The sequence below is a fragment of the Hippopotamus amphibius genome, chromosome 1 (genome assembly GCF_030028045.1).
Source record: "Hippopotamus amphibius kiboko isolate mHipAmp2 chromosome 1, mHipAmp2.hap2, whole genome shotgun sequence".
NCBI lineage: Eukaryota > Metazoa > Chordata > Mammalia > Artiodactyla > Hippopotamidae > Hippopotamus > Hippopotamus amphibius.
The window spans coordinates 199,849,444-199,872,382 of record NC_080186.1 but is presented as its reverse complement, the minus strand read 5'-3'; the positions used below and the strand labels follow the sequence as shown (position 1 = coordinate 199,872,382).

The 22,939-nt window shown below is 36.2% G+C and overlaps 1 protein-coding gene across 1 annotated transcript in view; it reads right to left on the bottom strand.

The window, feature by feature from the left end:
• The window catches only part of ELL2 (elongation factor for RNA polymerase II 2), a 72,388-nt gene that overhangs the window by 32,604 nt on the left and 16,845 nt on the right, over window positions 1–22,939 (bottom strand). Inside the window, exon 2 of the mRNA XM_057738803.1 lies at window positions 22,293–22,340. Within this exon, the coding sequence (XP_057594786.1) occupies window positions 22,293–22,340 (48 nt within the window). The remainder of the gene's footprint in view (window positions 1–22,292; window positions 22,341–22,939) is intronic.

Here is a 22,939-nt window from a genome sequence, read left to right as displayed (position 1 = left end):
TATTCATCAGGCTGTCTTATTGGACATGAAGGCTGAATACCTAGTCAGCACACACACACTGGTGAAATGAAATGGAATGTTTTACTTCTTAATCCTATAGAGGTGGGGGAGAGCAGGAGCCAAAGGGTGCTTGTGTGAGATGCAAGGGAACAGCAAATCTGTCTACAGACTGGTATAACAGCACTCACTGATGTCTGCTTTTGTTTTCCTAAAAATAGCAGGGCTCTGCTGACAGAGAAGGGATGAGCCCTGTAGCCCAAAGCCTCCTTAGGGTCTAGGACAGGAGGTGGACAGGTAATGAGGGTGTTAACACTTTAATGACATCCCTTCCTCAGCCATCACTCACTTAACTTCCATTCATCTTCTGCCTCAACCCTCTCTGCAGATCTGCAGAACCTAGTTGGGGAGATTTTCCACAGTGGTTTCAGGCTCATTCCAGGCCAGGCTCTGGCTTCAGTTTAGGCCTAAAGTCTTCCTTCCTGTGCGGCTCAAGTCTGGGAACACAGGAGTCACTTTTGGGACATTTTATTTTATTTTATTTATTTATTTTTTGGGCTGTGTTGGGTCTTTGTTGCTGTGCACGTGCTTTCTCTAGTTGCGGCAAGTGGGGGCTAGTCTTCTTTGCAGTGTGGGCTTCTCAGTGCAGTGGCTTCTCTTGTTGTGGAGCACAGGGTCCAGGTGCATGGGCTTCAGTAGTTGTGGCTTGTGGGCTCTAGAGCACAGGCTTAGCAGTTGTGGTGTATGGGCTTAGTTGCTCCGAGGCACGTGGGATCTTCCTAGCCCAGGGATCGAACCCGTGTCCCCTGCATTGGCAGGTGGATTCTTAACCACTGCACCACCAGGGAAGCCTCCCTTTGGGAGATTTTTAAATTGCATTTTTAAAAAGTAGAATCATACAGTTTTTTTTCGATTTTGCAGGAGTCACTAGAGTTTGTACTCAAATTCTACAAATGTTGAGTATTCTTTCACTGAAAACTTTTAATTACCAGAGTCCTTAAGCTCAGACATCTACTAAACAGAGCATTTCAGGGAAGCCCTTAACAAACCTTTATAATACTTAAACATAGATTTTCCCTTTCTTATCACCTAAACTGTGATTCCTCTTAAGTAACATTTATACTTCTTAAGGTGAAAAATTATCTTCCTATACATTTTTCATTTTTGAACATGCACACAGAATGTCTTTGTGTATATTTGGAGGGTTTAATAACAAAAATACCTTGTATGAATTAATTACTGTGCACACCAACTCAAAGCATTAGGGTCTGGCCTGATGGTGGGTATAGAAGGCTTTCATATTCTTATTCTTTAAAAGAATCTTGAATAGAAAAAAAGCTACAGTCATTTTAAAAATATGATAATGAACAGAATAGGAAAGAATTAGATTAAAAAGAAACAAAATTAAAAAAAATACACAACCCATGCTATGTACTCTCTGAAGTGTCTGGAAGTTTGTATTACACATAGATTAGAACAGCAGTTTTTAACAAGTGGCAGTTTTGCCCTCAGGGGACATCTGGTCTGGGAGGTTGCTATTGGCGTCTGTTGGAGGCCAGAGACATTGCCCATCATTTTATAGTGCACAGGACAGCCCCCACAACAAAGAATTACCCAGTCTGAAACATCTGTAAGGCCCAAGTGAAGAAACTATGGATGAGAGATAGAGGTAGGTGAGTCCCTTAGAGAAGTCAGGGAATTCTGACTTCATTGACGTCTGAAAATGAATGAAGTGGAGGGGGAAATGGTATCTTTAAAGAAACAAAAGTAACCATTTAAGAAAAAAAGAGGTAGTATCATGGAGAATGACAGCGGGACTTCTTAAAAATCTCTCCTATCCACTGTCCCACTCTGTGGTGTGTACGTAGCCGTGTGCAGATGGGGGCAGGGGCAGGCATCAGGGCAAATTATGTTCATGACGGAACCCAAAGGTGAACTTTAATGCATAGCATGGTATTTTTCTCCAGCTGAGGACCTGGGGTGGAGTTGGAGGTTAAGGAATAACGAGAACAGGAAGCTCTGAGTTTCCACAAATAAGTTTCTACATCACCCTTTCTCGGTGGTTTTCAGAGCAAAGGCAATGCAGATGGTACAGCCTGACCTAATCTCGGATTTTCCTGTAAAAGATCTGAGAGCAAGATGTTGCCTAGCAATCTTCCTATCTTTAAAATTTCAAAAGCTTAAATTACACAGTCTATAGATTTAGTATATCTAATTCCTGAAGGAGACGGTACAAATTAGATACAAATTTTATTTGCATCAATATCTGAATATACTCTTAAGAACGAAACGTATATACAAAGAGTACTTATGTTTATAGCTGGTAAATCTGCCTAACAGTTCGGCTCCTTGGGCAAGGCCTTGAGGGAAAGAGCAGGTTGTGTGTGACACTTAGGGCAGGCAGGAGGGGCGAGGGCGTGGGGGCTTCAGAACTAAACTCTGGGGACCTCAGAGTGGACCAGAGCCTGTGGGACTGTTGAGGGCCACTGCTAAGGTGGGATCAGAGTCCTTGTCTAATCTAGAGCTATTTCAGAGACCAGACTTTCAGAGGAACTTGTGGATACTCATCACTCCTCTCTCTAATATATAGGAACCTACTCCACAGCTTGTCTAGACAGTGAAATAGGAGTCAGTTTTTTCTTCCAGAATGGTTACGAAGCATTTTCTTATAAACTGGCCTTTGAATTTATGGAATAAGAAGAGAGGGAGATGAAAATGAAATGACTGTTATTGGCGGTCCTAGGATCAGCTTCTAGAGACAGGGCTAATCACCATGGGAAAACAAATTCCAAGGTCTGATTTAGAAACAGTCTTGGAAGAGCATCCCTTTGTATGATAGGAACGTCTCAATTTTAATTATAATATCTGGAGCTTTTCCTGTAAGTCAGTGGGAATATCTTTATATTTAGGGACCCATGGTCTTGAAATTTTTAGCTAACTGCCTTAAGAACAAAATATTATTTTAAAAGCATCAAAGACTATGATTCCAAACAGTTTCTTATTCACATTGAAGAATAAAAAAAATACTACCTTGTTCTGGGCAACTCAAAAAGTAGATATTAATTTTCATTCCAAATATGAGAGGCTGAAAATCAAAGGCTTAGGACCAAAATCCACAACCCCCCTCCCAAACTCCAAGTCTGTCTTTGATAAAAAGCTACAAAGACGAAGTTTCAGGAAACTTTCAGACATTTATAATTAACATAAACACTGTATACCAAGATGTGTAAGTCAAAGCTTCTAATTATTCTGAGACACAAGTTCAGGCATGTGGCACTGGAATACTGTTTGAAAGGTCATTTCAACATCAAGTCACAGACCTCCTATTTACATAAGGATATAGGGCAGAAGTACAGTGTGCACAGTGCTGCAAATTCTCATACAGGCATGCTAACATCTGCTTAAAAGCCACTGGTACTTTTACTGCAGAGGTTTCTTCACTGGATTGAGGTACACACTAGATTAAAAATAGGACCATCAAGGTTCCCCCCCCCCATTTATTTAATATAAACACTTTGTTCTGTTGTAGGTATTACAAATGATTTAAACCTACATAAGCTTTTATCTGACAGCAATTCTATAAGTTTTAATATCCGGCCTTTTCTACTAAGGTGACTGCAAATGCTCAATGAGATGTTCATGACCTAGCATTACCACAGTTTGATATGACAACTTGCGGTCCTTAAAGCAGACCTGTTGGCAGGGCCTTTGAGATCATCTAGTTGAATGTCTTCATTTTACAGATTTGGAACAGAGAGAAGCTAAGTGACTTGTTCTGTTTAAAATTGTAACCCCTGTACTCCTGACCTCCTGACCCTGGCTAAGTATTTCTAAAATAGTTAGTACTTGCACTATTTACAGATTTTGTTTATTGTCTTTCTCCCCTGGCTAGAATATAATCCTTAGAAGGACAAAGGCTTTTGTCTGGTTTGTTCCTTGTCTTACCAGCACCTTGAATAGTGTGTGGCATAAAGTAGTCACACCATATGTATTTGCTGAATGAATAAAAATGGTGATTAAAGCCTCAGCCAGGACTAGAACTGAAGTGTCTGCTTTCTTTCCACCAATATTATAAAGCATGCTGAAAAGTTTCCTTATATTAAAAAGGGGTTCCTATCCTCAAGTAAATGCCAGCATAAACAAAATCATTTACTTTGCTGTAGGCTTTTTCATACTGAATAGTGGTTCAATTTTTATGACCTCAGAACCCACTTCCTCCATTCTTATGGTATCTTAGGAGGCTAGCCTGTCTCAATATTATTTGACTAAAATAGCTATTATTTTACTATTATAAACTATATATCTTAGTTTGGATACAAAAAATGCTACACACACTTAAACATTTGAGAACATCTCTTGTTCTCAAATCCTTTCCTGACTCTTAGTAATTCTGTAATTTCCTAATAACCTAGAAAATTCAGTTTATTTAGAGAAATGCATTGATATTTGCATGTACTATTCAGGTTCCAGAGTTTAGGGACAGAATAAACCTAGAATCAGAACAGAAAATAGAAATCTCAACCTGAAAGCCACAAGTCCTATTTTTCAAACTAGAGCTGCAGTTATGACTTTAGGCCTAACATTATGGGTTTAGGGACGGAAAGAAAAAGGCTCTCAGATCAGTCCAGATGTAGAAACCAATGCTGAGGTGGGGGTGGGGGAGTAGGGAGGGGACAGGAGGTTATCTTTCACTGGCAACAGAAAAAGTTTAAGTATTAGAGAAATCAATAAGAGATAAATGTTCCTACTGACAAGGAATGACAGGGAGTGGAGAGGATCCCCCACATATTATAAACTGCTTTACTGAGAGCAGTGCAAAATCCTAAATTTATCTGCACAAAGGGAAATATTGGCAGTTATCCAAAAAATGCAGGCCATGTACCAATTAATATGAATAATTCAGGATAAAATAAGTCCATTTATTTCCTTGCGTTCTTCCTGTTTAGCAAGATGTGTAGTATTAAGGAAGAAAGTAAAGTAGTATAGCTTTTTCTATTAAGCTGTATATACCTCCTTAAATCCAGTATTAGAATTTCTTAAAAAATTCTTGATTAAAGGGTACAGTAGGCCAGAGCCGAGATTTCTTGGTTCTGTTACTTCCATAGGATATAGTCTTATTAGAAAAACCACTCTTTTGAACTGCAATCTCATCCCTAATGTACTCTTTTATATTTATGGCTGTTTTGGGGACAACATCACTGATGGCAACATTTCAAAGCTAATTTTAATTGGTTACAAGTAAGCAATACCATCTACAGGAGTAAAGTGCTATTTTTTAAAAGTCAAATACACCCAAGTTGCTATATAACTGAAACTGAAAAAACTGCCTTGAGTAACTTTTGGCTCTCTTAATACGGTTTCCCTTTAATATGAAACCAGCCTTCTAAATGTTGGTATATCCAGTAAGGTGACATTGATTGACTGATTTGTTCATTTAATTCATTTATTCCATAAATATTAACTGACTGCCTGCTGTGTCAGGTACTATTCCAGCTTTCTGTGACACATTAATGAATAAAACCACAAAGATCCCTGCCATTGTAGCACATATGTACAGAAATTCAGGAGTGAGATGATGAGGGCTTTGACCAGGAGATGGGGAGAAGTGGAGGAATTCAGGATGTATTTTGCAGGTAGAGGCAGCAGGATTCCTAGACATACTGACTGTGAGGAATGAAAGAAAGAGAAATAAAGAATGCTGCCAAGGCATTTTCCCCTAGAAGAATGGAGTTGAGTGTGTGTATATGTACATATATACATATATGTGTATATATACTCGTGCGTGTATGTGTATATATATTTATTCCTGGATATGATGATGAGTACCTTAATGTATCTGAATCCATACTAGCTAAGTACACTAAAATACAACTGACCAATGCTGGTTTCACCAGCTAAAAAGGGGCTTCAAAATGGGTTTTGTTATGACTCATTTTGCAGCTTCATGACGAAAAATTATTTAGAAGGGCCCAGGTGGCTGGGTGTAGTTGGCTGGTAGCTGGGTATTTCCAGGAAAAGCTGGGGGGGTGGGGGTGGCGGGGGATGACAGTTAGTGATAGGGGAAAGATGAAAATACCAGATACTAGAGAACAGGGAAAAGGTATACAAACTATGGAGCGTGAGAGAACAGAAAATCTATATTTAAAAATGACTGCATAATTGAGCTAAACGCCAAAATAACTTAGAAGAAAACTGAGAGAGCCACCAAGAAAATCTGAGAAGTTTGTTCAAATTTCATGGCTGTGCTAATTAATACACAAGTCTTTCTTTGATGGCAAAACTAAAACCTTCTGTTCATCTCCATAACTCTTATCCTAAAATTGCTTTTCATTTTCATTTTTTTAACCGGTCCCTTTCAAAATTTAAATATATTCCACAACATTAATGCTTCTATAGAAAAGAATTCTCATCCTATTCCTAAATCTGCCCACCCTCCCACATTGTCTATCTCCCAGTTAATAAACTACCATTCATCTATTTTACTGAGGTTATTGGCATCTTGGGGAGTCAATCTTGACTCTTCTTTCTCCCACACCATCCCACACCCCTCAAAATCCAGATACACAAGTCCTATGGCTTTTACTTCCCAAATTATCTCTCAAATGTATGTTTTCATCTCCCTCCTCTGTTTTGGCTCAATATCACCTGCTTGCACATCTTGTGATCAGGCCTCTACTTTTGTCCACTCTTGATCCCATCTTCTAGTCATTCAGCTGCCAAAACTAGTTTCATAAAATGCCAATCTGACCATGCCAGTCCCAAGCATCCTTATTTCTTTATGGCTCTCTACTATTGATCCACTGTAGAATCTAAGCTCTTTAATTAATAGGATATATGTGGTTCCTTTCCAATAGACCTGGGCCTCACTCTCCACTTTGTATTTGATGTTCCCACTTCTTGTCTTGTCTTGTGCTAACTTATTCTTTATTTAACACTCAGCTCAGGAGCCTTTCCCTTCCCCAGTGAGATGGGTTCCCTCTTCTGTTCCCACAGCCCCATGGGCTCACCTCTACTGCTGCCTTCACTGTACCACATGCTAAGTACTTGTTTATGTGTCTTCCTCCCCACTGGACTATGAGTTCTTTGGTGGCAAGGACCATGGTCTTACTTTCATATATATCTGGAACATGACAGATACCCAATAAATATTTCTTGGATTCATCTGAAGAAACTTGGAACTAGATTAAATTCACTCTGAAGAAGACTTACACCAGGAATACTAAAAAATTAGAGATATATCCCAAATAGATCACATAAGAGTCTGTGGAAAACCACGGCTCTCCAAAGCAGGCAAAAATAAATAGCAAAATTTAAGGAGGAAGAAAAAAAAACCCCAAACAGTAGGCACTGTGTGGTATAAACATCAGGATGAAAAAGTTTCTTACCTCCTTGTGCTATGTTTAGCCCACAAACCTAGGTCAAGTGGTTGCCTGGGTTTGTGGAACTTAAATTTATTATATATTATACATTTTTCTTTTTTAAAAAGTATCTTTATCTTTATTAAAATACAGAATACTCTGGCGTTACCGAATTCCATTTGAAAATTTGATCCAGCGTCTTTAAGACCCTTTTCATTTTAAAGGACTTAGGGAAACCGCACTAAATAATTCTAAGCTTAGCAATTCTCCTGGTCAAATAGGAAGCAGAATTTTGTTTAAAAAAAATGGTTTGTTTCTTGGAAACAAAGCCCAAACCTGAATTCTACAAGGAAAAAAATCTTAAATATGAATGTCAATTTCCAAATTCATTGCTAATCTTCTCTCCTTGTTCTCATGGAGGCTTGAGGAAAGCTTTCTGTAATACTCCAGGAGGAACTGCTGGTGAAATGTGGGTGGAACAGAAGTCATGTAAGGCAGAGTCAGCAATGGTTGTGTAAACCTAGGGGGTGAGAATGGGACTGTGAACACTCAAGATTAACATAAATTGCTAAAAGTGGCCCATGCCCTAGATTTTGCAGAACACATGGTTTCATTCCAACTCAATCAATATTGCCATGAAAACTTATAAGTTCAATAACATAAACAGTATTTAAGTTTGAAGAATATTTCCATACAGATTTGGAAATATATTCAATTCTTAATTTTCTGGTTTTCAACATCAACTTATTAAAAAAATTTTTTTTAAAGCTACAGAATGCTTTTTTCAAAATTAATCTTACGGGGAAACCCACCATGTATTACAAATAGAGTCAGAGCCTCTTTGGTTGAGGAAAGGGCTGACGCGGGATTGGGACTGCTGAGGTAGCCACTGTGGTAACATCGCAGAACCCAGGCTCTGGGGACCAAAGACATAAAACCACGGCTCTATGCTAAGCAGAGAAACAGCAACAAGATGTACGATGGTCAGGGAATATCATTTTACATTTTAGTCACACCTTAAATGACAGTTACAAAAGACTATGTACAAATATGAACTCTTATGTGCCATTTCTTGATGAGAATTAGTGCCAAATATTTAAAGGATACCAAAGATAGAAAGTGGTGTCCATCAGCCTTATTTGCTTTCCTTTTTAAAATGCTTAATTTACTATTGGATCCCTTTGAATTTCCATTTCTAAACTGGGTATACCTTAATGGTTTGAGAAGAAAGAAGTGAGAACTTCTCTTTTACACACAGATGACAAGGGAACAGGGCAATCAGACCACATCTAGTATGCGAGATTACAGGCTCTGGAGCAATCCTGCCCAGTTTCCAATGCTAGCTCTGGAATCTACCATCTGTTACCTTGGGCAAGCGACTTAACCTCATTAATTCTCAGTTTCCTCATCAGTAAAGTGTGGATATGATATTATTCACCCTATATGATTTGTTTGAGTTTAAAGAGATAACTCGCCTAAAGTGCTCAGTACGTCTGACACACAGCATGTGCCCAAAAGTGTTTGCTCTGATGACGTAAAGACAATATTGGAGAGCTCCCACTCTGATTTCGGCCTGTTTGATTCAAGTGCACACATACCTTCCTCAGCAAATGATGTGTTTGATTTTTAAAGTAATTTAAAAATGGTAATGGACTGATAATAAGCACCCTGTGGATAATCAAAAGTTGATAATACTTATTCTGAATTCTTGGTATTTCCAAAAGTAAGGAGCTAGAAACTTTCAAGGTCAAAACTTTTAAGTGTTAGCTTAAATAAAAGCCAAAGAAGCTATCTGGGAAAACAAACAACCCAAAAGACTAGCAATATTCCTAACTGTTCCAAACTCAACATACACCGAGATAAGGTACAAGAATGAATCAGCCACAACAGGTGTCCACGGAAGGCTGAAAAATTACAGATGCCCGCTGCTACTCTAGAAGGGTAGCAAATACTGCTTCCCAAGTGCTTTATCCATTTAAAAAAATTAAAAAAAAAAAATGCTGCCTTGGGACTTCCCTGGTGGTACAGCAGTGAAGAATCTGCCTGCCACTGCAGGGGACATGGATTCAATCCCTGGTCCAGGAAAATCCCACATGCCACGGAGCAGCTAAACCTGTGTGCCTCAACTACTGAGCCCAAGTGCTGCAACTACTTAAGCCTGCACACCTAGAGCCCGTGCTCCACAGCAGGAGAAGCAACCACGATGGGAAGCCCTTGCATCACAATGAAGAGTAGTCCCCCACTCGCCGCAACTAGAGAAAGCCCACACATAGCAACAAAGACCCAATGCAGCCATAAATTAAATAAATAAATAAATAAATAAATAAATAAATAAATAAATAAATAAAATGCTGCCTTCAGAGCCCCAGATACTAGCTATAGCACAACAAAGAAACAAATAAAAACAGAATTGAGTTCTCATGAGAACCACAACTTTGTGACTTCAAAGCATTCAATCTTCATAAATGCAAACAATATTTTAAAGTTTGTGGGTTTTTTTGTGTGTTTCAAAGTTATAGGTAACCTTTAAAAATGAATTTTATAGAATTTTAATTTTTATAGATCTTTTTCCAAACACCTACCCTGAAAATACATTCCTAAGGTAGAGTCCATTTCGTAAAATTAATTTCTATTTGGTTTTCATAAGTCAAATTCACTTGCTAATTTCCTTCAAGCCTCAAGAAGTAAAACTATTTCTGATTTTACATGTATAAAGCTACTGATATGCACCGTGCATCAAGAAACTGCAATTCTGATTTCTAAGAGAGTTGGCAGGTCCGATGTAAAGAGGGCCTGTCAAGTCTCTTAGATCAATTGATTTATTATTGTAAGAAATATAGGACTAAAATGATTCATTTTTAAGGATGGTATGCCTGGGCCATTGGTAAAACCATCAAACCCATCCCTTCGAATAGAGAAAGAGATATGTTGGTAAAGAAAGGGCGAAGATATTTACATATGGACAACTAAGGTAATTACTGTATTTTAATAATTCGTATCATAAAACTGCTGATTATCTTCTAGACAGTTATTTAATTTTGCTAGGAGGCAGACAACACAGGTCCCTCCAGAACAATGAAATTATATGAGGTAGCAATACATTTTATCCTCTTGGCAATAATTCATTGCACTGCCTCTTAAGATAACCATATCACTAGGCTTCATGAGACGTTTGGCCCCTCATGACTCAATCGCCTTAAATATTTTTGAAAAAAAATTATATATATATAACAGAACCTGAAATTGTGAAGTTTAAGACTATCTAAAATTAATCCTGGATTCACAGTTATTATTTTTCAGGTTCTCTAAGGAAGGAACAGAGCACTATCTTCATGAAAAAGTAAAACAAAACACCAAGCATCCCTAGTAGAAAGTTTTTCTTTATAGTCAAATACAAAACGTTTGAACAGCTGTGGAAATATGTCAGCATCATCTTAGTGTTCAGTGGAAATGGAACACCTCAAGTTCCATCCCTCCTTCCTAATCTGTGAAAACTGACTTTAATGAATTACCAATACAACTAGATTGAGAAAATTAAAAAGCATTCAGAATAGTATTAAGTAAGAATTTCTTAGTATTGATTAGTAGAGTATTACTTCATTCACAAATATGGCTATGCCTTACATTCTCACTCTAAAATAAGATATCCCCAGTATAACTTATTGAGTGATTATTAGACACTAAACTTTTTAAGTTCTATAAAAGACTACCCTTTTCCTATGGCTGCTTAGTTAAGTACCAACCCTCTAATACTGTGAGCCCAATTAGTTATCTTTAATCAGGTTCTCTATTGCATTCTGAGTTTTATTACCTGAAGCTCCCCAGGAATCTTATCTTTTTAAATTCATTCCCATAATCTATTCTTTCTAGACTGGACCCATTCCCAGGACACTTCACAATACCACCATTCCAAAATGTCAACTGTTAATTCAGAAAGGAAGGAGACTTCTCCTCTTATGTTCTTGATAACACCAGCAACTCTGTCTTTACCTTCCTTCCACTGGGGAGAAAGATCACAGACGGGAGAAAACTTTCTTTCTTCACTGATAGATGACAAAGCAATTCATTAAATAGTTGACTAGAAAGATATTTAGCTGGTGTCTAGGTATAGATAACTTTGAGACCTGCTTTTTCTTTTCCTTGTCAACCTGTTTTTTTAAACCTTGAATATTCAGCCTTTGTCCTAGATTCTTGACATATTTAAACTTGGCATCTCAAAACATTTCTTTTATGTTTATAGAACAATTAGGAAACACAGATCTATCTCATTAGTAGGGCAATTAGTAAAGCAATAACATTTTGGTGTATAGCATTTCATATTTTTTTGTAGGTTTCTATTTGTGTTTGTGTATTTATTTTTTAAATTAGTGTAATGGTATATATGATACGTTATTATTAATTAGGAAGAAGAAATGACAACTTTAAAAGTTTCTAAACTAAATCCATAGACAGTCTTGCCATTTACCACTTATATATTCTCTTATACCCATCAGGAAAGTATAACAGCTCCTTAGGTAGAATAACATGACTACACTTAATATTCGGTATTTTATAATTTTTTGTTGTTACCATAAATGAGATCATTTTTACATTGAAATTCCTAATTGCTAGTGCTTAGCGAGGCCAATGATTTTTAAAACTTATAGTTATCACTTATTGAGCACTTTCTATGTGCCACTTTGCTAAGCTCTAAGATTATAAGACTTTTGGCCTATGTGTTTTGACTTTAGGTTTGAGATACAAGAGTTTCAAAATCTGCACCCATACCTTCCCACTAGCTACCACACAAGAACTTTCTTTGCTCCTATCTAAAGCTAATCTCTCCTCTGAGCAACTAGACCCCATCTCTCCAACCTACTCAAGGACATTTCTGCAGCAAGTATTCCTCTTTCTCATGTCAACTTTCACTTTCTACTGGATGACTCCCATCAGTTTATAAATGTTCTGCTAATTCTCCCATTTTAAAAGAAACTACTCTTCATTCCACCCTACCACTATTAAGCCAGTTGTTTTTAAACAGTTATTTCTGAACTGACCACCTTACTGAAGGAAATCCTGCAAGTTTTTATAGTTTTTCACTTGGTTTATCTGCAGATATTGGCAAATTTGCCACCACTTATTTATTATTCATAGCTTTTAGTTAATTTTCTTTTCCATGACATTAATGAGCATTCTCTGAACAATATTAAACTATAGAGATGAGAGTGGCCATGTGTATTTTATTGCTAACTTTAATAAGGATATTCCTGTTGTCCTATCACTAAGTATGGTAACTGGCTATTAGATTGATAAAGATAGTTTTCATCATGTTAAGAAAGAATTCTTCTTTCTATTCCCACTTACCTAAAGTTTTACTACTGAATTTTTATCAAATGCCATTTTTGCATCTATTGAAATATGTTCTGGTTTTTCTCATTTAATCCATGAAGATGACAGATTATAAATATACAAGTATATATATTTACATTATAAAGTTAATGATAATGAGAACTTTTATGTAATATTTGTTTCTACAAAATCAATATAGCTTGTTATGAAGCTTGATGACATAATGAATACTTGTGAATTCACTGTCCAACTTAAGAAAACATTAGCAATAATATATCTACCCATCTGCTCCTCTCCTATCCCTTCTGCCTGCCTTTTTCTACCAGAGATAACTATTCTAACTTTTGTGATTATCATTCCTTTACTGTTTTTAGTAATTTTTATCATGTGTGTGTCTACACAATATATTGTTTGATTTTGCCTATTATTAAACTTTATAAAAAAGGTGTCATACCATACAAATGTAGTCTTCTGCCCACTTAAGTTTTCACTGCCATACTGCATAGAGCTCTAAGTCACTGCTTTTCACTGTTGTGTACTCTTCCACCAAATCAATATGCCACTGTTTATCTCTATTAGCCTGCCATTGTTCTTCACCAGTGTTAACAAAATTTGGCAAAAGGAGCTTCAAATCCCCTAAATGTTAAGAAATAAAAGTATCAGCACAACTAAACCAGTATTCTTAACAACTGAAAAAAAACTCTTTAAACAGAGCTTTATAACAGAATTCCACCTATAAATACACCTTTTTTCTTCTCACTACTGGACCGCCAAGTATAACTAAATCCTATAAAATGTCCTTTGGAGCAGTTTCTTGAAAACCCTTTTGTTCCAAATCCCCCAATACCAGTGTCTCCTGGACAGCTCCATCTTGATAGAACAAGGTACGGAGTTATTATCTGAATACCTCACAGACATCATGTCCGAAACCAAACACCCCATGACTTCTGCCTCAGTCTGTTCTTTCATCTGTTTTAGATCTTGAATAATAGCCTCACCATCCGACCAAATGCTCGTCATAAATATGGTGCTATTCTCAACTCCTCCCTTTCCTTCCTCCCCATATAGAAGCAATAACTAATTAAAGTAGTTATTAGATAAACATGTCAAAATGCAAATCTGATTACATGACTCCTTGGCTACAATTTCTAAAATTAAAAAAAAAAAAAGATGATAGTCTCTTGTAGTGTTTTTTAAACCATAGACTGTGACCCACTGGAAGGTTATGACATTATTTTAGTGGATTGTGACCAGGAGTCTTTTAAATTAAAATAGAAAGTGTCAGAGTATACTGGTAAAGGATAAATATTGTGCTGTGATACTTTTATTTTAGCTTTGTGAATGTGTACACCCATATCTGTAAAGGGTCTCAATGAACAATGATTTTTCTTACTGTGACTTGTTACTAAATGTGTTTGAAAGCGTCTACTGTACTAGTTTTCTCCTATTGGAGAGGTCAGTGGTTCCCTTCAGAAAATGATGAAAGTTATGAACCTTCTCCTGAGAAGAAAATGTGCACATACCTACATATGTGCATATCACATCATATTTTTAATCATTGTGAACCTAGCTATTACAAGGAAATCTAGGGGGAAAATTTTTAAAAGCCAGACTTCCAGACCTTATCATAGACCCCCACGGAGATTTTATGGATAAGAAGCACTGATCTCCAAGGTGAAATTCAAGCTCCTTAAGAAGATGGAAACTTCTGCCACACGTGACCACCCCTCTGACACCTCCCTGACTGTGCCCGATTCCCCTTGCTAGCTGGGGAGATACTCAACAGATGTTCATGTGAATGTGAGAATAAAATGCTCATTGAACATTTATTATAGGCAGATAAGTCAGTGTAGTGATGAAAACAGGCTCTGGAACTAGATGCCTAGATTTGTGTGCAGGCTCCTTCACTCACTAATCGTGTGAGCTTTTACAAGTGGTTTAACTTCAGAGCCATAGTTAACACACCAGCAGAATGGGAGTATCTCCTTCATGGCTTGAGAATAATATATATAAAGTGCTTATTAGAGAATTCTTAGCATGTAATAAATATTAAATAAATTTTAGTTATAATTACTGAAAAAATTGAAATCTATAAGCAAAATAATAGAATAGGTGACTGTGCATTTATGCTAAATATAGTACAAATTTTAAGACTAGTTAGAGAGATTTGAAAATTCCTAGCCTGCTAAGGGCAAATTCATCAGCCTCAAAGCATGTCTATGGGCTTTTTAAGTCTTTAAGTCAGTAAAACTCTTTTCTTCTAAACTTGTTTTCAAAACAAATTACTTTTATAAGTAAAGGTTTTTAGCCTAAAAACTAATCTGAGAACATTTTAATTTCATATTCTTGTTCCTTCCAGTTTAAATCACAAATCAAGGATGGTTATAAAAATTTACCTTCCCTATAAATTCTCCAAATTATCTAACATATGGAGCCAACAAGCAAATTAGTCAAGGGTAGGGGTCAGGAAAGAAAACTTTTGAAAAGATTCTAGTCAGATAAAATTTTATTGTAGAATATAGGAATTCTCTAAATACTTCCACTGCATTGCTGTAGTTAATTGAATCTAAGGTGCCAGCAATTGTATGACCATTTATGATTTTACATACAATGGTATAATGTAAAATGCTGACAAACTATGACACAATACTAAGATGCTGTTGATAATGAGATATATTCTAATTCCAAGGATGGTAAATGTTACGAAGAAAACACGCCTTGGAATCAATGGCATATAGTAATTTTGTTCTTGTTGTGTTAAATATTGTTTGAAACAAGATCTGGGGCTTGGACATATTCTGCTAAATTGTTTTGCCTGCTTTAAATTTTGACTTTTCTTTTTAATAGTGCTCTTCTAAGCTCTTTAATAAAGCTCTTATAAGGATAAGGCCTTGCACATAGTAAGAGGTCAAAAGATATTTAAATATTCTTGTGGTTCAAATTTAGGGATGGGTTAGCTATAAGAACCACAGGTGTTAAAAAATGGTTAAAGATTATTATTTTCTAAGCTTAAATTAACTGAGTGATATTAAAGTGACAATGTCTGTAACACAGACAACTGAATTTCACAAGTTTCAGTTTTTGGTGGAAACAGAAAAGCAAACTCATCAGTGGCAGATTTTATTGACAAACAGATGGTGTCAGGAACAAGAGCTGGCATTTCAAGGTCCTATTTACCTTTGTCCAAACACTGTCTACTGTGGTGCATGATACACAGCAAATATTCACAAATGCTTGTTGAATGAAGATAGTAAGCTTAACTGACTGCTAAGAATGCAATTAATGGTATTTGTAGCAAGTTCAGATTTCAATCATAGGTTCAACAGCTGCTTTCCAAAGTGACTGCAGTTTGGTGAAGGACAGAGCAGGATGATTTAGTATTCAACTCCTTTGTGATTGTGTTTTGGGAGGCCTGTTCTTCTGTAGCCCACACTGAAGCCTATGCGGAGTACTTTGAGATAGTTTCCTCAGGCAACACAAAACATACAAAGTCACCCTCCCACCCCCCCACCCCCACCCCCCCCTCCCCCCATTCTGCACTCTTCCAGGACAAGGGCTGGGTTGGGTCTCCTTTATGTCACTGGTGTCTGCAGTGGTACCTGGCCATGATGTGAATTTAGCTCTGTGCTCTTTTTATTTAGAAACCCCACAGGTAATTCTTATCCAGAAAGAAAAGGAGAGCAGAGGTGTGTGGCAACATAAAATGGAGAAGTTGGTCAATTTATTATAGCTTCAAACTATTATTCAATTATTGTTTGAGATAAGAAGAGTTTCCAGAATGTCAGCCCATACCACTGGCCAAATATGACATTTTACATGTCATACACACACACACACACTCTATATTATACTACATACATAAAATTATATAATCTTTGATATATATCAAAGTTAAATATTTCTTTCAAATTGGGGAATTTACTATTGTATTACTATCTTAGTAAATTAACATGTGGTTAATGGGTTATAATTCACTGCAAATATCAAAATGCTACCTACACATTAACCACTGTAATATTAAAAAAATTAAAACAAAACAAACAAACAAAAAAGAAAACAACTGCCATAAAAGGATTTAATTTTAACACCTTTGTAGTATTACTTACATTCAGAGCTGAGTGTAGCTGTTAGTCAGCAACCTTTGAGCAGACTGACTAAATACAACTGTTGGCAAAACCAGTGGACTAGCCAAACCAAAAACAGCAGGGGAAAGCAGAGTGCAGGCATATCATCTAAGAAGGAATGGCAGTGCTGGGGATTTATTTTTATCTCTTCTGCTGTTTCAAGCAGATATTTATCTTTGCTTCCCGAATATCAAGCAGATTAGAGACAGGTAGTCTGCGGGAAGTATTTGCAGGTGGGTTGAAATTGCCTACTAATTTCAAATACTGTATAATTTAGTTTTTCAAATCCAATCTTCTCTCCAGCCCCTCAAAAGGAAAATAATTAACAAAATATTTCTGAACCTTTTGCTAAGTTTGGAAGTTAAGGGAAAAAAAAGGAAAGAAAATCCAACTCCGTTCTTTAGAGTTAATGGCTCTACTGCAAAAATTTTAACACTGTTCAAGCCTTTAAAGTTAGCAGCTAAATGCTGATTTCATCTTCAGAAGGTCACTGTGCCTTTTTGGAAGGCGTACATTTAAAACCTGTTTGGCTGGCTGTTCCTCGCTCATTCTTAGAAAAGTATGTGTCACTCAGTATTTTACAGGAGACACGACATGGTTCTTATAGAAAATATTTTCCATTTTCAGTCCTCACCTTAAGGTTAATTTCTAAATTACATATGCAAAACAAACTTCTATTTTTTAAAGCCTCTGGGATTGCTGAGTCTGAAGTAAGCAATTAAATTAGAGGGAATTTTGGAACAACATTCTTATAACAAATACTGAGTTAATACTGAGGTCTGGAATCCTATTTACTGTGACAAAGTTAACATTATTTCTTACTGCCCTGGGACAGTCATTCCCTGCACATGAGTCCCTGATGCCACCGGCAAGTCCACTTTGCAAGGCTGCCGCAGGCCAACAGATGTGGCCATTATTTGCTGTAGAAAACCTTGCCATTTCAGTTTTTATCTGCATTGTAAACATACCACAGATCTACCTTTTTGTGTATGAGTGTGTACACAGATTTTAATAGACCTTCTTAAATTTTATATACCTATTTCCAGGATATAATATTTTGCATCTACTGAAACCTTTGTTTAAGATGCTGATTCATACCAATCAGAAATACATGAGCCTTCAGGACATGGAATGGAATATTACTCAGCTATAAAAAGGAATGAAAATGGGACATTTGTAGAAGAGACATGGATGGACCTACAGACTGTCATACAGAGTGAAGTGAGTCAGAAAGAGAAACACAAACATTGTATATTAACATATACATGCGGAATATAGAGAAATGGTACAAATCAACTGGTTTGCAAGGCAGAAATAGAGACACAGATGTAGAGAACAAACATATGGACACCAGGTGGGGAAAGCGGGGAGGGTTGGGAGGGAATAAGTTGGGAGACTGGGATTGCCATGTATACATTACAAATAAGAAAAAAAATACCAAATTGTACACTCTAAAAAAAAATATATACATATTATATAAAGACAGCCTCCCTGTAAAAATGTCAAACAACACAGAAGTATAATTGTATAAATAAATAAATAAATAAGGGCATATCCACATGTTAAAAAAAAAAGAGAGAAATACATGAGCCTTGTTTCTGAGAGTCCCTTGTAACCATAGAGGTTCTGAAAGGAGGGTTCTGGATAAGTCCTGTATTATTAATTCTTTCCTGAGTACTAGTCTATATATGTTTGTCAGATTCTAAGTTCCCTGAGGGCACAACCCATGTCTTATCCATACCTGTGTCTCTGCACACAAAGCACTTAGCAAAGTACTTGGCACCAGTAAGGGATAAAAGAATGTTTGTGCAATACATAAGAAACAAACAGAACAATAAAGCTATTAGCACACCCACTGATTAGGCATCTGTTTATAGTTTACTGAATAATTATGTTAGTAGGTAACTGCATCAGTAACAACTGCCATTACTTGAAAATATTGAGGTAACTTACTTCCAGCGCCTCTCCTTTTAGAGCTGTGGGGTATAATGGGGAGAATGTTCCCTGGCAGTGTGAAGACCTAGACAGTAGTTACAGGTGTGTCTCCATCAGCTATGTGTCTTTAGGTAAAAAATTTTCAACAAACATAAAAATACAGAGTAACTAGTTTTCAAAACTTTACTGAAACACATTTTTGGAAAATTTTCACCTGCCACATTTTCAGTATCCAGCTAAAATATGAGTCAGCACTAACCTGATTTGGATAAAGCTTGCTCAACAATAAGGATGCAGCTTTTGGAAACAATGTTCATTATACCAGTACACCCCTGTGAGTGTTATAAGTTGAACAGCTCAACACTGTAGCCATGTGAATCTTACCAGCTACCTTTTCTATTCAATTAGAATGGTCTATAAAAATATATAATCCTAGTAACTTTTAGTTATAAGTATCCTAGGTATGGATTAGAACTGCGAGGATGATTGGTTGAGCCACACTCTTAAAAATCAACAAGGTATTTTTGGCTGATTTATTCAGCTCCTGATATTCATGAGTTTTGAAAACACAATTAACTGCTCCTGTAGATATTTCCTTGTCTTTTCAGAATCCATAAAATGCCTTCAATGACCATTCAATTTCCTGCGTACCCTCTTCCACTAAGGGAAAAGGTTGAAATAAAGTGCAAAAGACACAATTTACATTTTTTATGCTATAAATGCTGCTCCCCAACTGTGATGATAAAAATCCTGGTAATCAATGATTCTATGAATCTTCACTCTTTAAGACATATTGCTATACTTTGTTTAATGGTCCAGTCTGCCTTTTTTTTTTTTAGAAGAAAACTTCAATTTAAGAGAACATGTTCAGGCACAAAAGTAAATATGCTTGAAAGCTAACTTGCCAAGGCCCAAATTCTGACCTTCTAAAAAGACATTACAGAGGGAAAAAAATCCTATAATTAGTAACAAGGAACAGCATAACCATGCAGTGCTTAGCATCAGGGAGAGAGGAAATAATCTTAACACTGAATGTTCATTTTTTAAATGATATTTTAACACTACTTCAGTTGTATTTCAAATATGTCTATATAGGATACTATCATGATAGTTAATGTATATTTTCAATCACATTTGATGTAAAGACTGTAAACTTGTTAGATGTGCCACATTCTTTCTAGGAAAACTTTCAAAGTGTCTGAAACACTATATTAAAACACAACTAAAATTTCTCATTAAGAAATCCCTTTTGTGGGAAATCTAAATTAAAACCTTCCAATTTAAAGTCCTAAACACTTTCCACATAGGAAAACTGTAAGTATACTTCTTCAGATAGTTTTTAAAGCTATCAGCACTGGCAATGTTAAATTATCATGGCCCTCAAGAAAAACAGAGGAACACTGTACAGAAGACCCTCACATTTGTGGCTCTGTGTATTCCCTGTGGGCTGTGCCAACCCACTCTCTCCCCTGTAATGACTCTTTGTTTTTACTAAGTCCCAAAGGGCTGGTAAGAGCTCTGCAAAGAGAAGGGGGGAGGGGTGGATGGAATGCAGCTGCAGGCTCTGAAACAATGCTGAGTCCATATATTTTGTTCCCAGTTAGAATAATAAAAAGGGGACTGCGGTGGGAGAGTGGGAGGCTGGAGAAGACAGAACCCAGAATAAGCAAGGTAGGGCCAAGTATCCTATATCTCTGATTCTGCAGCACTCCCTGCTCCCACACTCATACTCTCCCAACTCCAATAACCACTAATTTGGTTAAAAAGCTTATCTGTTAAAATTCAAATACCCATTAAGGTTAAACCTATCAGTCATTGATATCTGAATTACTTTTTATTAGTGAACTATACTTAGACAAAGAATAGAGTAGGAAGAGAGAATAGAGACTGAGAGATAAACTGGGGAAGCTTGGACACCTGAGGTAGGAAAGTTTGGGGGTGGTAGGTAGGAGATTTCAGAAAAGGAGGTCCAAGGTTTCAAACAGAAACTGCCTGCTTTGTAAAGGTAACTAGACTGCTAAAAGCTACATGTTTCTCAAGCAAGAACTTGGAAGCCTGCACATATTGGTTCCTCATTATTCACTCTAACCTAGTGCCTCCTAAGAAAATGTCCTTCACTTGCATTTCCCTGGCCTCCACATTCTAACTGGGAGAATGAAAGAATTAAGGGAAAAAGGAAGAAGCAGACACCCCACCAAGGTGTCAGCTGCTAGTGAGGGAAAAGCAGCTCAAACTATCTACTCTCCTCCCCTGGGTACTACCCTCTCTTCCCAGATAACCCTTTACTGAAATGGGTGGCCCTGAAGAGCTCATGAAGTCAGGCCTGCCTCTAGAACATCCCTTCAGTTGTTACTGATGCCATTAAAATTTGTAAGAAAATTCAAGAAGCTTTAAGTAAACAACTGAAACTAATACTTCAAAAATAGAATCAGCATGCGCTAAAGACTATCTAAAAATCTATGAAACAAAATTCAGAAGAATGCTTGTTCCAATTAGGATCCCATTCATGAATGCTCTGTTACTGGGGGGAGAAAAAAAAAGGACTTCATTGTAAAGCTATCATGTAGAAGCAAACCTTTGACATCCACACACAAACATCTCCTTCAAGTTAGCATTCCACAAGATTTAGAAGTACTCTTAGTTGGTGCTGAATGATACAATTAATCTCTTGACTCTTGAAATGTTTTCAAGTTATAAAGTTTAGAAAGACTGTATTTATTCACATTGAATATTTGCATTTTGTGACATAAACAAAAATTCACAAGTGTATAGATTTATAATATGCACAAATATGATCTTCCCCCCTCAAGTTGCCTTTTCTCTACAGCTCTAAAATCCATTTACAGATATTCCAAATCTCCATACTATAGACAGCATATAGAAACAAATTCAGAAATGTGTATTAACTTAAGTGAAGGAATGAATCTATTTATTAATATTAAATAGTAATAGTAATAATTATGAAATAATATTGATACTACTCCTATAAAGTTTATCATCTATTACAAATGCAAAATTCATAGATGCATTTTATTAGAAGTTATTTATTATTCTTTTAAATGCAGCAGTAAAATAGACAATACTTTGTTTATTCTGTGTACTGGAAAAACACCATTTTCTATACATACATTTCATTTCCTTGTATGTACAATCAAAGAAATTAAGTCTACAGACAGCAAAAGTTTGTTAATATTAACAATAATCACATAATCATAACTTTCCTAAAATTAATAATTCTTTACAGTTGCTTTATTGTGGTAAACAAAATATAATCTCATAATACTATGATGTATGTTACGTTTCAATAAAAAAAATCAATTATCTATGACTTGGAAAAAAACTGCTCCCAGTATCTATATTTGAATTACTTTTTAAATAAATCAAGAAGATAATTCAAGTCTTAAAGGTGTTACAAATTTACACTTAGTTACAAAGTTCACAAAATATGAGTGACATTATATTAAGAGGCACAGGTGAAAACAAATTTTAAGAGTTAAATATAATAATGTGTAAGATTAGATTTTCTTGCTAAAACAATAAGAGTACTCACCCCTTGGAGCCCTTGGAACTGAATTGAAGGTCGAAAAGGAATTAAATTCTATTAAAAGAAACATGAGAAACAAACAGGTCAACCTTGGTTACTGGGACACAGAACTAAATGTTTAAACTTTAAAACTATGCATTTGGATAGTGCTATAGTCTGTGAAAACCTTTTCATTACATACCCAGGTTTATATGTCATTATATTAAGATGCCTTGATAAATGATACTGCACTATTGGCATTTCTCTGAATCCGCAACTGAAGGTATCTTTTGTCAGTGTAGCTAATCAGGTTTTTCAAAATGACTGACATGAGTTGGCAAAAAATGATTAGTGTACTAATTCAATTTTATATGAAAAAATATTCTTGCTTAGTTTCTTGATGTGTTTTTTAAAAGAGGTAGGGGAAAGCAAGAGATAATTAAAGGAACTTTGCAAAACTCTAACAGGATCTAGAAATATAAAATTAAAATACTTGAGAATGAACTGTGGTTTCCATTTTCTCACATTTTACCAGAGATTAGTTTTCAGTTGAGGGTCTAACAGGTTACCAATTTTCTCACCAGGAGAATATAATTTCTAGGACAATGTTTTGTTTTATTATGAGCTTTATTCTCTTCATAATTTTTATATTTTCTCATAGAGTTGTGTATTTA